Source organism: Cavia porcellus, unplaced genomic scaffold, assembly GCF_034190915.1.
Source record: "Cavia porcellus strain 051 isolate PalLab524CR breed Dunkin Hartley unplaced genomic scaffold, mCavPor4.1 scaffold_10, whole genome shotgun sequence".
In the NCBI taxonomy this organism is placed as follows: domain Eukaryota; kingdom Metazoa; phylum Chordata; class Mammalia; order Rodentia; family Caviidae; genus Cavia; species Cavia porcellus.
In genome coordinates this window covers 44460774-44477502 of record NW_026947493.1, presented here as the reverse complement: position 1 = coordinate 44477502, position 16729 = coordinate 44460774, and the positions used below count along the sequence as shown (strand labels likewise).

The window sequence follows — 16729 nt, the reverse complement described above, 5'->3', positions numbered from 1 at the left end:
GAAACCTCTAAAAAGGGAAAGTTGTAACCATTGTTAATTTTCTATTATTTTGTTTTGAATTCTTGTATCATCTTCATAATTTTGTTAGGTTTGGTTTTATTCTGTGTTGTTTTGTTAGATTTACTGTGTCTTGATGGTATGGGTCGCTATTCTGAAGATAATGGGATGTATTATAGTAACCATTATTGATTCCTTCTTATATTGTTTTAAAGTTCTTTCTTTTCTCTCTCTTTTTTTTCCCTTGCTTTTTGGATTTGGTTTTGTTCATTGGGGGTTTGTTGCTTGTTGTGTGTGTGTGTGTGTGTGTGTGTGTGTGAGCATTGTTTTTAGTTTGATTTGGTTCTTGTCTTTGCTTTCTTCTTTCCTCCCCTCTGGTCTTCTTCATCGTTTCCCAGGCCTTCAGTAATCTTTCTTTGTTCTTCAGCCTTACTCTAATTGCCTTCTCTACTTTTCTCTCTATTCTTTCATCTTATCCTTTTTAAATTTTCTCTCTTCAATTATTTCTCCTACATTTACTCTGTATAATTTCTTTTTCTCCCTTTTTAATCTTCTATTTCTTTTCAGTTGTTTGTCCTATATTTACCCACTTATACATTTATCCTTCTACGCCCCCAATAAGTTCCTCTGTAATATTTCTCTCTCCTCCTCATATCATAGAGTTTAAAGTTTCAAAGTTTTCCTTTTGTACCCCACCATTCTCAACCCTAAATCCTTAATAGATCTTTGGCATTTGGTTCTATAAAATTACTGTTAAAATCTTTTCTAACATTAGCAGAGATATAGCTGTTGTATTTACTCCATATTAGCTATAAGTCAATACGTAAGTTGCATAAATGTTTACATCAAAATTGGTGATTTTTCTTTAGAATTACTTAATCCTAAAGTGGTTCTTATGGCATGTAATATCTAATTTGTCTTGGACAACACTACTGTAGTTGTTTTGGTTGGTATTAAGAAGGTTACATAGTTGTCACTATTTCTCTGTAATTCAACACTCAGATTTATTTTGTGACATTAAAAACACAAGAGTATATTCTCAGAGAATTTAGTTGCTGGGTTACCTACACTGACTCCTTCTCTCCCAAAATAACCAAGGTGGTTGAATCTTGGAGTGTGGCCAAGGATTACAGTTAGCCATGACCAAAGTACATTACTGAGAAGAAACTAAAGAGATTTCTGTGCGAGCAACAAAGTCATTAGGCTATAAAAATCCACAAACCTCAGCATAAAACAAAAGGGACAAACAGAAACCTGGGAAGTAAAGGCAACAAAATCCCTCCTAAAACTCCCATTTTCCAGAAACCAATCCAGGGTCACCAAGGTCAGTATAGTATAAGCCACACACTGAATTACTCAAAAGAATAGCAGATTTGGATAATAAACAGCTCACAAAGATACCAGGTTTAGAGAAGATACACTTAACAGATAATGGAAATAATAACCAAAAAGATCTAGGAACTCTAATAAGGCACTGATAAAAAACTAGTTGAGCTAAATAAAATCACACAGAAGCCTCTCTCTCTGAGTCAGCACCATTCACAGAGAGCTGAGGGAGAGAACCACAACCTACAGGGAGATTATCTTCCCCACCCTGGAACCATATCATTTTCATTGTTTTTTCTTTTGCTTGGGGTTTATTCTCTTTTGCTGTGTTTATGTTAACTCTGATGGTATGAGCAGCTATTTGAAAGAGCAAGGCGTGCTATGGAAGCCATTATGTATTTACTACTTGGCTTGTTTTGATGCTCTTTATTATATTCATTATTTTGTTTTTATTGTTGCTATTCTGCTCTGTTATGATCGATTTTTATATATCCAAAGATGGTATCTTCAGCTATTTTGAAGATAACAAAGACACTGTGGTACCTATTGTTGATTTGAAAAGGTTTAGAAGCCTTGTATCACTTATTCTGGTTTATTTTGATTGATTTTATTGTTTTATTTTCCTTGGTTTTTTCCTCTTTTTTTTTTTATTTAAGAGGAAAAAGAGAAAAACACAAAACAAACCAAAGCAGTGTAAGGTTACACATAATACAGAACTACAAAAAAAAAAAAAAAAAAAAAAACCGTAACAGTAAGAAATCACCTGTTAATAGATTACATATTATCATCTTGGAAATAGTTGCTCAAATCACAGTATCAAAGAATACAAAGTAGACATTCAAACAGAGAGACTGCAAACAGCTGTGTTCAATGATCCAAAAACATTAATATAGTCAGCTATTTAACACCCCTAAACACACTTGCTGTTATATCCGTTAGAGCTCTTTTTTTCTTTTTTTTTTTCTCCCTCTCTTTTTTACAACAAAATTTACACATTTTGGATTTTATTACTCCTTAGTTCTTATTACTTTTTTTGGGGGGGGGGAGAGAATAAAGTCAAATGTGGCAAAACAAAGCTGTCAGTCAAAACCAAGGATAGACATAGCACATGATGTAGAACAGAGTACAAGGTTATTAACTATGGTTATCAACGTTGTCTCTTGTTTCCTTAAAAAGAATTGTCTATTTCATTAGAAATTATAAAGTTGGACAAAACAGTAGAGAACAAGACCAATAAAACTTAGGCATTGTAAACATTACAGGACTTCCAAAGGAGACAATAGTCAAACCAGAATGGGCATCTTTGTGAATCTTACTGCCTTCAAAGTAGTTGCCTATACCCTCAGACTTGATACTATCGCATAGAATGGAACAGAGTCTAATCAGTCAAAACAAGATCGTGGGAGTATTACAGGACTTCAAAACAAGTTAATAGGAAATCGAAAAGAGTTACTATTATATATCCTAATTTTTTTTAATTTTTCCCTTAATTAAAATAAACATAAGAAATAATAATTTTTTTAAAGAATAGTAGTTACCATAGTGTCTGTCTTTTTCCTTGAAATATTTGGATAAAACTTCATATACTATAGCTTCAAATATTTCCATATCAAGAAGCCCAGAGTAAAGCCTTTCTAATTATTAAGTGAAAATTTTATAAGGCTTCAAGGCCACATAATGGGGAATCATGATTACCACATATTTTTATATATTTGAATCATTACGTACATTAGGGAAACTATTCGGTATTCATACATGCGAGATTGATTTATTTCACTTATGAGTATGGTCTCAAGCTGCGCCCATTTATTGATAAATATCTCAATGTGATCTTTCTTTATAGCTGAATAATACTCCATTGTATAGAAATACCACAACTTTTTTATCCATTCCTCAGTTGATGGACACTTGGGTTGTTTCCAAGATCTGGCGATTACAAATTGTGCTGCTATAAACATAGGTGCACATATATCACTGTGGTATGATGCTTTCAGTTCTTCTGGGAATATGCCTAGAAGTGGAATAGCTGGAATAAATGGGATTTCCAGTCCCAATTTTTTGAGAAACCTCCAGACAGACCTCCACAAAGGCTGTACCAGTCTACACTCCAACCAACAGTGCAGGAGAGTTCCTTTTTCCCCACAGCCTCTCCAGCATTTGTTGTTGTTGGTTTTCTTGATCCTGGCCATTCTTTCAGGAGTGAGATGGTATCTCAGTGTGGTTTTAATTTGCATCTCTCTAATGAACAATGATGAGGAACATTTTTTCGTGTATTTATTTGCCATTTGCATTTCTTCATCTGAGAAGTGCGTATTCATCTCAGATGCCCATTTTTGGATTGGATCTTTAAATTTTGGAGGTCTGAGTTTTTTTAATTCTTTATATGTTTTAGACAAGAGTCCCTTGTCTGAGAGAGAGTTCACTAAAATCTTTTCCCAGTTTGTGGGTTTTCTTTTCACTATGCTGGAGATTTCTTTTGACATGCAGAAACTTTTTAATAAGAAGTGGTCCCAGTTATTGATTCTGGGAAGTATTTCCCGTGCGGTTTGAGTCCTGTTCATGAATTCTCTACCTACTCCTATGTCTCCAAGGTTTCTACCCAATTTGTGTTCCAATAGATTTAGTGTTTCTGTTTTAATATTCAGATCTTTGACCCATTTAGATTTCAATTTAGTACATGGTGATAGACATGGGTCTAGCTTTAGTTTTCGGCAAATGGAGAGCCAGTTTTTCCAGCACCATTTATTAAAGAGACTGTCCTTCTTCCAGTGAACCTGCTTAGCTCCTTTATCAAAGATAAGGTGGTTGAATGTGTTTGTAGTTGTGGTTGTATCTTCTAATCTATTCCATTGATCTTCAGCTCTGTTTTGATTCCAATACCATGTTGATTTTACTACTGTTGCTTTGTAGTATAATTTCAAGTCAGGGATTGTGATGGCTCCTGCTTTGTCTTTGCTGCTTAGAATTGCCTTTGCGATTCTAGGTCTCTTCTGGTTCCAGATGAAATTTAGGATTTCTCTAGATCTATAAGGTATGTTGATGGTATTTCTATTGGGATTGCATTGAATCTGTATAAGAGTTTTGGGAGAATGGCCATCTTCACAATGTTTGTTCTTCCTATCCATGAGCAAGGGATGTCTTTCCATTTTCTGAGATCATTTTCAATTTCCTTTTTCAGTGTATTATAGTTTTCACTGTATAAGCCTTTCACTTCTTTCGTAAGAGTAATTCCTAAATATTTCATTTTTTTGCTTGCTAATGTGAATAGCCCAGTTTCTCTTATTTCCCTCTCTGTGATTTTGTTGTTTGTGTACAGGAATGCTATTGATTTCTGAGTATTGATTTTGTATCCAGCCACATTACTGAATTTATTTATTGTATCTAAGAGTCTTTCAATGGAGCTTAGGGGGTCTTCTATGTAGAGTATCATGTCATCTGCAAACAATGACAACTTAACTTCTTCTTTTCCTATCTTTACCCCTTTTATTTCTCTTTCTTGCCTAATTGCTCTGGCTAGTACTTCCAGTACTATATTAAATAGGAGTGGTGATAAAGGACATCCCTGTCTTGTGCCTGATTTTAAAGTAAAGGCTTTCAATTTTTGGCCATTTAGTATGATGCTGGCTGTTGGTTTGTCATAAATGGCCTTTATTATATTGAGGTAGAGACCATCTATTCCAATTTTCTGTAGAGTTTTTATCATGAATAAATGTTGGACCTTATCGAAGGCTTTTTCTGCATCTATAGAAATGATAATGTGATTCTTATTTTTGGCTTTATTGATATGGTGGATTACATTTATTGATTTGCGTATGTTGAACCATCCTTGCATTCCTGGGATGAATCCCACTTGGTCATGGTGTATAATCTTCTTGATGATTTGCTGGATCCTATTTGCCAATATTTTATTGAGGATTTTTGCATCTGTGTTCATTAGGGAGATCGGTCTATAGTTCTCTTTTTTAGTTGGGTCTTTCTCAGGTTTTGGTACTAGAGTAATATTTGCTTCCAGGAATGACTTAGGAAGGATTGCTTCCCTTTCAATTTCATTGAATAGTTTGAGGAGTGTCGGCATTAGGTCTTCTTTGTACTTCTTGTAGAATTCTGCAGTGAATCCATCTGGGCCTGGGCTCTTCTTGGTGGGTAAGGACTTAATTACATTTTCAATTTCAGTGACAGAGATTGGGTTATTCAACAGTTTTATATCCTCTTGATCTAGCTTTGGCACTTTATATGCTTCTAAGAATCTGTCTATTTCTTCTGTGTTATCAAACTTTTGAGAGTAGAGGTTTTCGAAATAGGTGTTGATGATCTTCTGTATTTCTATTGGGTCTGTAGTGATTTCTCCTTTTTCGTTTCTTATTGCATGAATTTGAGCTTTTTCTTCCCTTTTTTTAATAAGGTTGGCTAGGGGCTTATCGATTTTATTTATTCTTTCAAAGAACCAACTCTTTGATTTGTTGATTCTTTGGATTGTTTTCTTAGTCTCTATTGCATTGATTTCTGCTCTGATTTTTATAATTTCCTCTCTTCTTTTGGCTTTGGGCTTGACTTGCTCTTCCTTTCTAGCTGTTTGATGTGTAGCATCAAGTTATTTATTTGTATTCGTTCTGTTTTCCTGATGTGGGAACTCAGTGCAATAAATTTTCCTCTCAGGACGGCTTTCATTGCATCCCACAGATTCCGGTAAGTTGTACCTGCATTTTCATTTTCTTTTAGGTATTGTTTGATTTCTTCTTTAATTTCTTCTGTGACCCACTGATTACTCAAGAGTGTGTTATTCAGTTTCCATGTGTTTGTGGGATTTTTGCAGTATCTTTTAGCATTAATTTCTAATTTCAGAGCGCTATGATCCGATAACATGCAAGGGATGATTTCAGCTCTTTTGCACTTGTTTCAATATGTTCTGTGAGCTAATATATGGTCTATTTTAGAAAATGATCCATGTACTGCTGAGAAGAATGTGTATTCTGATGTTGTTGGGTGGAACATTCTGTATATGTCTATCAAACCCATTTGTTCACAGGTGTGATTCAGTTCTGTTATTTCTTTGCTCATTTTCTGTCTGGTTGATCTGTCCCTTGGTGTCAATGGCGTATTAAGGTCTCCTGTTACAATTGTGTTACTGATAATTTGAGTTTTCATTTCTGTTAATAATTGTTTTATATAACTGGGTGCTCTGGAGTTTGGTGCGTATATATTTAAGATAGTTATCTCTTCCTCTTGGAGTTTTCCCCTTACAAGTATGTAGTGACCTTCTTTATCCTTTATGGTCATTGTTGGTTTAAAGTTCACGTTGTCTGCAAACAGAATGGCTACTCCTGCCTTTTTTTGGATTCCTGCTGCATGAAGAATTGTTTTCCATCCTTTGACTTTCAGTCTGTGAGTATCCTTCTGGGTTAGATGGGTTTCCTGTAAACAGCATATGGTTGGATTTTGTTTCTTGATCCATTCTGCTAGTCTGTTTCTTTTGGTTGGTGCATTGAGACCATTTACATTAATGGTTATTACTGTTAAATGTTGGTTAATTGTAGGAATCTTATCTCTCTGCTGTTGCATCTTTATCTTTCTGTTCTGTTTAATTATTTGCTTTGCTTAGTGGTTTTTTCCTTTGTGTATCTAAACTGTCTTTCAATATTTTTTGCAGGGTTGGTTTGGTGTTCATGAAGTTCTTCAGCTGTTCTTTGTCATGGAAGTATCGTATTTCACCATCTATTTTAAATGATAGTTTTGCAGGATATATCAGTCTAGGTTGGAAATCATTTTGCTTTAGGATCTGGAATACTTCACTCCATGCTCTTCTTGACTTTATTGTTTGTGATGAGAAGTCTGCTGTGATTCTGATAGGTTTTCCTTTATAAGTGATCTATCTTTTCTCTCTGACAGCTTTTAATAGTCTATTCTTGTGTTGGATTTCTGGGATGGTGATTATTATATGTCTGGGTATAGTTTTATTTTGGTTATGACTATTTGGAGTTCTATATGCTTCACTGATCCTGATGTCAGTTTCTGATCTCATGCTTGGGAAATTTTCAGCTATTACTTCTCTAAATATCCTCTTGATATCCTTTATGTTGTCTCCTTCTTTTTCATTAATACCTATCATTCTTATGTTATTCTTCTTTGCATCGTCTTGCAGTTGTTGAATTGTTGTTTCCTGATTCCTTGTTATTTTCAAAAGAACTTTCCTTTCCTGTTCACTAGCTGCGATCCTGTCTTCAAGGTCTGAAATTCTATCTTCACTTTCATTAAGGCGGTTTTTACAACTTTCAGTGGAGTTTTTTATTTCCTGTATATCTCTGTGCATCTGCATTATGTATTCTGTTTGTTTCTTATATTGCTCGTCTAGGGATTCTATCTTTTTGTTTAGTTCCTCCAATTTTTTATCTGTGTTTTCTTTAGATATATTTAGAATCTCTTTCATTTCTTTTATCATTTCTTCTTTTATCTGGGATATTATTTCGAGTTTGAATTTCTTTAAAGCTTCCTGGAGTTGCTTGTCAACTTCAGTAGCTATTGTGTCTGATATATGAGGTGGATGGGATATATTTTCTTCTAAATACATTCCTCCTAGGGTTTCCTGAGATGGGCTGGAGGTTTGAGGTTGTAATTTGGTCTTTCGTTTTGTCATTTTCCTATATTTCTGTGTTTCAAGTGTTATTTGAAAGCTTCCTCAGGATCTGTTGAAAATCCCCTTCTATGTTTGCAGCTACTGAGACTCTGGCACCATGCTACCCCAAGCCATTGGGCCTTCAGAACCAATGACCCTCCTCTGCTTGTTCAGAACTCCACAGTTCCAGACAAGCCGGGCCTCAGGGACACTGTGCGCCCACCTGCCCCTTGGAAGATCCACAGCTCTTCAATCGCAGCCGGGTTTAAAATTTTTAAAAAATGATACAAAATATGAACCACCAGCTTACCAAAGAATTACAGTCCATGAAAATGTTTGAATTAGAAATCCAAGTACTACCACTTAAAAATATTGAAAATATTCACACTGAAAATATAGGCAGCAGGACAGATCATTGTGAGGACAGAATTTTAGAAGACAATGTTGCCCTCAAAGACACCGTAAAAAGAAGAGAAAATGTAAAATGAATCCAACAACTGATAATACAAAGAATAATCTAAGAATAATCAAATATGTGAAAAATCAGGACAACCCAAATAGCATGTTCACAGAAATAATGGCAAAAATAAACATACTAAATGAGGCATATACAACACCAAACAGCCATCACCAAAAGAGAACCTTTCTTAGACATACTATCTTCAAAATTCCAGAAGTCCATCACAGGGACAAAATCTTAAAAGCTGTTAGAGAAAGGCAACAAATCACATACAAAGCTAAGCTCATTAGAACCAGAACAGACACCTCCACACTAACCTTAAAAGCCACTAGGGCTTGGAGTAAAGTGTTTCAAATCTAAAAGATAGTAGCTTCCAACACTGACTTATGTATCCTGCAAAACTTCCCTGTAAAATTGATGAAGATACGCCAGGTGAAGTGGTACATGCCTGTAATCCCAGCCCTCAGGAGACTGAGGTAGGAGGATCACTGCAAGTTCAAGAGCAGTCCTGGGCTACATAGTAAGCTCAAGACCAGCATGAACTGCATAACGAGATGTGTCTTAAAAAAATAATGGAGAAATAAGGTATTTCAACAGTGTGTGTCAAGAGAATCATGACCACCAAACCAGTATTACAAAATATTCTCCTGAGTCTCCTAGAAAAAGGATAAAGACAACAATGACACCAACAATGTCAGCAAGTCAAAAAGAATGAATACACCTAGCAGGATGAGCAGCTAAGCAAAAGGGGAAACCAATGAAGAAATTAGCAAGAAGAGCACAATGCAATGACAGGATTAAGTCAATATTTCTCAGTACTCTCAGTGTGAATGGTCTCAGTTCTTCAGTCAAAAGACAGATATTGGCAAAATGTATCAAGGGAACACCCATCAATATACAGTATATAAGAAATACATTTAATTCAAAAAGATTCTGATTAAAAATGAAAGAATGGAAAACAATATTCCATGGAATGGGAACCCAGCAAAAAGTGGGAGTTTCTATCCTAATTTTGGACAAAGTGAAGTAAAAAGGATGGTTAAGAGCCATATTGGTCAAGAGAATAATTCAACAGGAACAGTTAACAGTTACAAATATATATGCACCAAATTGGCACATCCAACTTTATAAAATGAACAGAAACAGACATAACAAATCAGATAAATACCAAATAACTATAATGGGGGACCTCAATACCCCACTGTCACAAATGGACAGATCAACTCAAAATCAACAAAGAAGTATCAGAGTTGAACCAAACCTTGAGCAAAGGAATTTAAAAATATATACAAAGTGTTCTATTCAACAATGAATACACACTCTTTTTTAGCAGCAAATGGGGCTTTCTCCAAAATCTCCACATACTAACCAATAAAGCATGTCTAAGGAAGTACAAAACAATTAAAATTATCCCATGCATAATATCAGACTGGTGTGCTAAAACTAGAAATCAATGGCAAACACAATGGAAACTAGGCAAATACATGGAAATTACACAATACCTCTTGACTAATCAATGAATCACAGATCAAATTACAGAAAAAATTAGGCAGTTTCTACAATCAATCAATAATGTCAATATAACACACTAAAATCTATGGGATGCAATGAAAGCAGTCCTAAAAGAAAAATTTATAGCAGTGAATTCCCACATCACAAAAACGGAAGGAGCTCAAATAAATAATCTACCATTATACTTCATAGCCCTAGACAAACAAGAACAATTCAAACTCAAAGCTAATGTGATGAAGGAAATTAAAAAGATCTGGGCAAAAATTAATAAAATTGAGACTAAAAAATACAAAGAATCAACGAATCAGAGCTGATTCTTTGAAAGATTAAACAAGATGGACAAACACTTAGCCAATACTACCAAAATAGGGAAAGGAAAGATCCAAATCCATGGAATTAGAAATTAAAAAGGTGAAATCAAAACATATTCTGCTGAAACCCAGAAGATTATCAGTAACTACTTTGAAAACCAGTACTCTACTAAAGTGGAAAATTCAGAGAAAATATATAAATTTCTAGTTATGTATAAACCACCATAACTGAATCAAGATAATGAAAAACTCCTAAATAAGCCAATTTTACTCAGTGAAACTGAAAAAGTAATAAAGAAACTATCAACTAAGAAAAGTCCATGCTCTGAAAAATTCACTGCCCGGTTCTACAAGAATTTTAGAGATCTAACACCAGACTCCTCAAATTCATTAATAAAATTGAAAGAGAAACAATACTCCCAACAACTTTCCTAAAAGCAAATATTACCTTGATTCCAAAACCAGAACAGGACCCCATCAATAAAAGAGAACTACAGACCAATCTCTTTAACGAGCACAGATGCAAAAATCTTCAGAAATACCCTGGGAAACAGATGTAGCAAATCATCAAAAAGAGCATAAATTATGACCAAGTAGGATTCATTTTAGGGATGTAGGGATGGTTCAACATTTTACACAGATCAGAAAATGTATTACGACATAAATAGAAGCAAGGACAAAAATCTCATGATCATCTCAATAGACACAGAAAAATCATTTGACAAAATCCAAGACTCATTCATGATTTTAAAAAACTCTGAAGAAAATAAAAACAGATGGTCTTTATCTCAACCTGATAAATTTCATCTAAGATAAATCAACAGCCAACAGTGCAAAGAAGCTGAAAGCTATCTCTAAAATCAGGAGCAAGACAAGGATGTTCACTATCATTACTTCTATTCAATATAGCAACCAGGACATTATCTAGAATAATAAGACAAGGGAAAGAAACAAAAAGGATATGGATAGGGAAGGAAGGAGCTAAATTATTATTATTTGCTAATGACATGGTCCTTTACCTAGAAGACCCCAAAAACTCCACCAAAGCACCCCTAGAACTTATATCCAAATTTAGTAGTAGAACAGGATACAAAGTCAACATTCAAATATCAGTAGTGTTCCTTACACCAATAACAAACTCACCAAGAGGGAAACTGAGAAAAGACTATTCCTCACAATACCATCAAGAAAAATGAAATAGGAATTAACCTAAAGACATGAAAGACCTCTATCATGAAAACTATAGTACTTTGAAAAGAGAGACTGAAGGAGATATCACAAAAAGGAACTATATATCCTCTGCTCCTGGCAGGATGAATCAATACAGTAAAAATGGCCACATTTACAAAACTTTTATATAGCTTTAATGCAATCACAATCAAAATACCAATATACCAAAATACCAAAATACCAATACTCTTTACATAACTGGAAAAAGCAATCCTAAAGTTTACGTAGAACCAAAACAGAGCTATTACAAAAGCAATTCTGGGCTCAAAAGCACAGTCTCAGATTTTAAATTATACTACAAATCTACAGTGATAAAAAGAGCATTGCACTCTCAAAAAACAAACTTCTGGATCAACAGAGTAGAAGAGAAGATACAGTAGCAGCTTCAGGAATGTACATCTATGTCTTCTTTGACAAAGTGGTCAAATCCCTTCACTGAAGGAAAGACAGACTCTTTTAACAAGGAACCTAGACTCAAATCTGTCACCCTGCACTGAACTAAAATCAAAATGGGTCAAAGATCTAAATATCAGAACAAAAGCTCTAAATCTGCTGAAAGATAAAATAGGCAAAACTCTCTAAAAGACAAAGTTGTAAACGATTTTCTGAACCAAACCCAGTCGTATAAAAACTAATACCAAAAATCAACAAATGGGATCACATCATATTAAAAAGCTCTGCACAGAAAAAATCACCAATAAAGTGAAGAGACAACCTATAAAATGATTTAAAATTTTGACAGCTACTCCTCAGAAAAGGATTAATATCTAAAATGCTTTACATTTGTATTTTATTTCTCTTTACCTTCTAAAACAATAATTACTGTGAATATCATTTCTTCCAATCTTTAAATCTCAATAATTCTTTCCCTTATCTTTTATTCTGATGTTTCTCAGATTTGAAAGACTAGCTCCAAACAGACATTATCCATGATTTAAAGCTGAAATACTAAACAATATTAGTGTTTATTGATACTCCCTGTCAAAATACGAATGTATAATTCTAAAATTTGCAGTATTTCATACAAATGATCAACCAAGAAGCAAGCTGAAACTTAGGACAGTCCTGCTATACTGAGCAAATTGGCAACTCCACTGGTCAGCTTTCCTGTTGCTGACATGCACAAGTTTAAGGAGGAAATGGCTTTTTCTTTCTTTTTTTTAGGGTTCAAAGGCTTCAGTTTGTGCTTGACCAGCTCTAACGCAGGAACATCATGACAGAGGATCTGCTCACTCCATGGCTTATAGGAAGCAGAGCACAGAGTCAAAGAACCAGGCACAGATACACCCTTCAAAGCCTGAACTCCAGTGACCCACCTCCAATGAACACGGGAGATGACTCCACAGATGAAAATAGCACCCACGTGATCCAATCACCTCTCCAGGAGTCTCTTAATCCACTCCTATTGATAATTAAGATTTACTGGCTCAGCAAGTCTGATTAAACAGCTAATAAACATACTGCTCAAACATACTAATCACAGCTATACAATTACCTTGAGTAGAATATCTTGTAAAATGTTATGAGTGTTGGACAAGGTAATGAAGATACAGTATATTATAAAAGCCATAATTCAAAAATGAACAACTGAAACAAACTACAGACCTTCTATACTACGGTTACAACATAAATGCTGATAAAAACCTAATATCTACATTCCCCATACTGTTAAAGGAAATATAGGAAAACACTAAAATTTTTCTCTGAGTGTTATATCACAAGGTAACAAAAATAAACCTTTGAAGCAGGCTACCAATTTTCAAATCTAAACTTTTCTACCTACTAATTGTAAGAATTCAGATAAGTTAAATAGCCTTATCTGAACTTACGAAACTTCTTAAAGTTTGGATAATGGGGGTTATACCCTCAGCAAACTGAAAATAGTCACTGCTATAGTTTAGATACGGTTCATCTTTACAGGTTCACGTGTTGGAGAACTGGGACTCAATACGGTAGAAGCCTTAAGAGGTGGAGACTAGTGGAAGGATATGAGGTCATAAGGTACTGCCTTCACAAGGTATTAACCAGACCTGTGGAACTGGATTGTTTCCTGTGAGAATGGCTTGTTATTGAGGGCCCGGGAGATCTCACGAGTCCCTCTTCCCCATGAATGAACCACATCACTGGTCTCTTCCAACTTTGACAATTACACTTCTTCCATTGATTCTGTGACCCATCCAATTGATTTTTCTTTTAGTTTTCATTACTTTGAACCATATAACTTCAAGTAATATTACAACCACTGAATGCATGTAATAGAAAAGTGAGAAATTCTCAAGGGCAAAATTCAACTACTGAACTAGTTTTAAAATGCTACTTTAGAGCATCTTAGTTTAAAGCATTTTTACTTACTTTTTTGATCACTACACTAATCCATTCTATAAATGAAAGATGTGTGACATATTATCCCCAAACAAAAGGCTGACTAAAAGCCAAGTCTTCTCAAAAGCATTCTTCACTGTGGCATATGATTCGGGAACAATAAATTTCAATTACTAATTTACTTAAACTGAGCATACAGGAATATAAATAATAATTTAGTAGCACAAAATTCCACATAGGAAAATTATCTATGAGAACTTATTGTTTTGGAAAAAAATACTTCATTTGATTAATTAGGAAATGATATTCTGGATAATTAAATGATTTACATAACTGAAATTACACCTAAAGTAAAAATAACGCACATCTAGAGTACTTCACATTTGGATGTCAAATTGGCTAGTTGTGGTGGTGCACACCTACAATCCCAGCACTCTGGGAGTCTGAGGCAGAAGGCTCTCAAGTTCCAGCCCAACCTAGGCAATTTAAGAACTTTGCAAGACCCTATATCCAAAAAAAAAAAAAAAAAAAAAAAAACCAAAATTAGAAACAGGGCAGGGGACTTAGGGCAGTTAGATTCAGAGAAACTAAGTTCAATTCTCAATTCAGGAAGTGGCTGAGAGAATATGAGAATTTTAATTCCTGAAGAAAGAGAGTCATTTATGGAATAGTCCTAAAATATCTGTAGAGCTTGACAGGACCTGTTTCCAAACATTTGCCCTGGGCTCCTAACCTTGAAAAGTCTTCCAGGAACTCTAGTATATATAAACTGTCCTGGCGGATACATCTGAGCCACTTCCATGTAAACGCTGCCCAAAAGAGCCCCCTACATACACACAAAGCTGTCTATTGGCTGAATGATAATCACTCTTAGCAATTCAAAAATAGCTCTAAAATCCCTTTCATTGTATCTCGGGAACAGAATTCTTCCTGTCTAATTGTGTACAGAGTCCTACCAGACTAGCAACTTCCCCTAAACTCCCTAGAATGGAAAATGGCCCCTTCGTCTCTCCAGCATAGTACAGTAGGGTGGATAATTAGATTCTGATCACAAATCGCCCACCGACTGATTGAATTCTGCTCCAAGCCATAACCTCCAAAGTCCCCAAATTCCCACATATCTGCATAGCTGATTCTCAAAAACTCAATGTTAAAATCCACTAAAATGAGATTCACGTCATCACCCTCCTTGGAACCCAGAATTGATATTATCTGCTTGTTAGAGCTGTACACCCTGAGCACGCCACAGAATTTCCTAAATTCCACTAGCTTTCTTCTGTCTTGATGCTCTATTTTTTTCTCTTGCACTTAGTACTGTAAAACCATGCAGGTCTAAGAAATTGAGCCACCCTCTGCTATGGGTTATGTACAACACAGCACACTCCACATACATTTTGCCTTTGAGTATGTTGATGTTGAAAACAACATCAATAGTATCTAAGAACTCTCTGATTTCTTCAGTAGATTCAAATTTTAGAATATATACCAAAAAGAAACAAAATTATGACAGATTCCATTTTCCTAGAGTAGTGCAAAGAGTCTCTGAAGTTCTTGTTTAGCAAAAGGCCTGGCAGATTTCACTGAAACATCTGCAATTTAAAGCAAGCTCAGTTTTGGTACCAATGTTTGAACAACAAGAGTACTGCAAAAGCAAACTTCACTTCATTTTTCTCATCCCAGCAAGACAACAGTTCCCCAGGAAAGGAATTATCATCATGAATCAACTGTACAACACACAATCATTCTAACTCACTGGAAGAGGGGGCCTTCATGCTGAAATGGGAGGTCACCCTACACACTTTAGAAGTAGAACATACACAAAGAGGAAGTGAGGTCAGACCCCAGTTAGCATTTTAAAAGATTCATAGCACAGTATTCAAAGAGGAAAATTCCCTCAGGTTAGTATTTGAGCTTTCTTTGCGTATCTGGTTGGACACAACTTTAGGTCTAAATGAAAGCCAACATCTCCAGGATAGGAAACAAATTAGTTCACTGCAAGTCCTTAATGATCTAAACACTTCATTTGGCTTTATATGATACAGCATTTAGCTGGGGACAATTTCAATCTTACTTCTTCTACTTTTTAAAAATTAACCTAATTCCTTCTTTATAACATGTGTAGCATGAAAAAAAATGCTGGCTCACAGTTCAAATTCCTTTAAATTATGGCACTTTAAATACAAGAATTTCAAATTGTTTTGTATAGCACTAAAACAATGTAGGATTTCAATCTCATGAAAAAACTGATTCAAAATTATCATGGTTGAAAATGATTCCCATTCTTCTCTCTCATTCTTTAGTTTCTTACTCTCTTGAAGATGTAGGTGAAATACTTGTTGATCAAAGTTAATACAGAAATAAGAGGTAATTCATGAGGCACAAATTATGAAATATCAAAGCTCAAGGCTCACATGATTATCTACTGGCTCCATAATAAAACATCTCAGGTCAAGATTAATTGAACTAACCGCCACCTTAAAAAGTATTTTAAAATAATAATGAAAGCAATTTTCAGTGTTGACTATAGTAGTCCTTTCACAATATCTGGAAAAACAACCGCTTATCAACCCCAATAATTTTGCTCCTAACATGTAACTTCACAGAACAGTCTTAAACTCTACATTAAGCAAAGTAAATGTACCTCCCAGCCTTCAATGTGAGACTGCCATTCCTCCAGCGCTTCTAACTTCTCCATTTGCCTTTTGGCCTCATTTATGTTGGAACAGACGCCTTTCATAGCTTGGAGGGCTTCGGTCACTGCCGCATAGTCGCTGTGTTTCCGTGGAGTTCGCTTCAGTAGCTCCTGTTCACACACATACACACACACACACACACACACACACACACACACAAATTGCTCTTTGATCATCAGTTTTCTGGTACAGCATGCTAAGACTGACCAGGAAATGAAAACTACAAAGATCATGACAGCCCCTTTCTCAGTGACATCACAAATTCCAC

The 16729-nt window shown here is 35.2% G+C and overlaps 1 protein-coding gene across 1 annotated transcript in view; it reads right to left on the bottom strand.

The window, feature by feature from the left end:
- Prex2 (phosphatidylinositol-3,4,5-trisphosphate dependent Rac exchange factor 2) overlaps positions 1 to 16729 on the bottom strand; it is a 310793-nt gene that overhangs the window by 205493 nt on the left and 88571 nt on the right. Inside the window, exon 6 of the mRNA XM_063257426.1 lies at positions 16410 to 16571. Coding sequence (XP_063113496.1) covers positions 16410 to 16571 — 162 coding nt within the window. The remainder of the gene's footprint in view (positions 1 to 16409; positions 16572 to 16729) is intronic.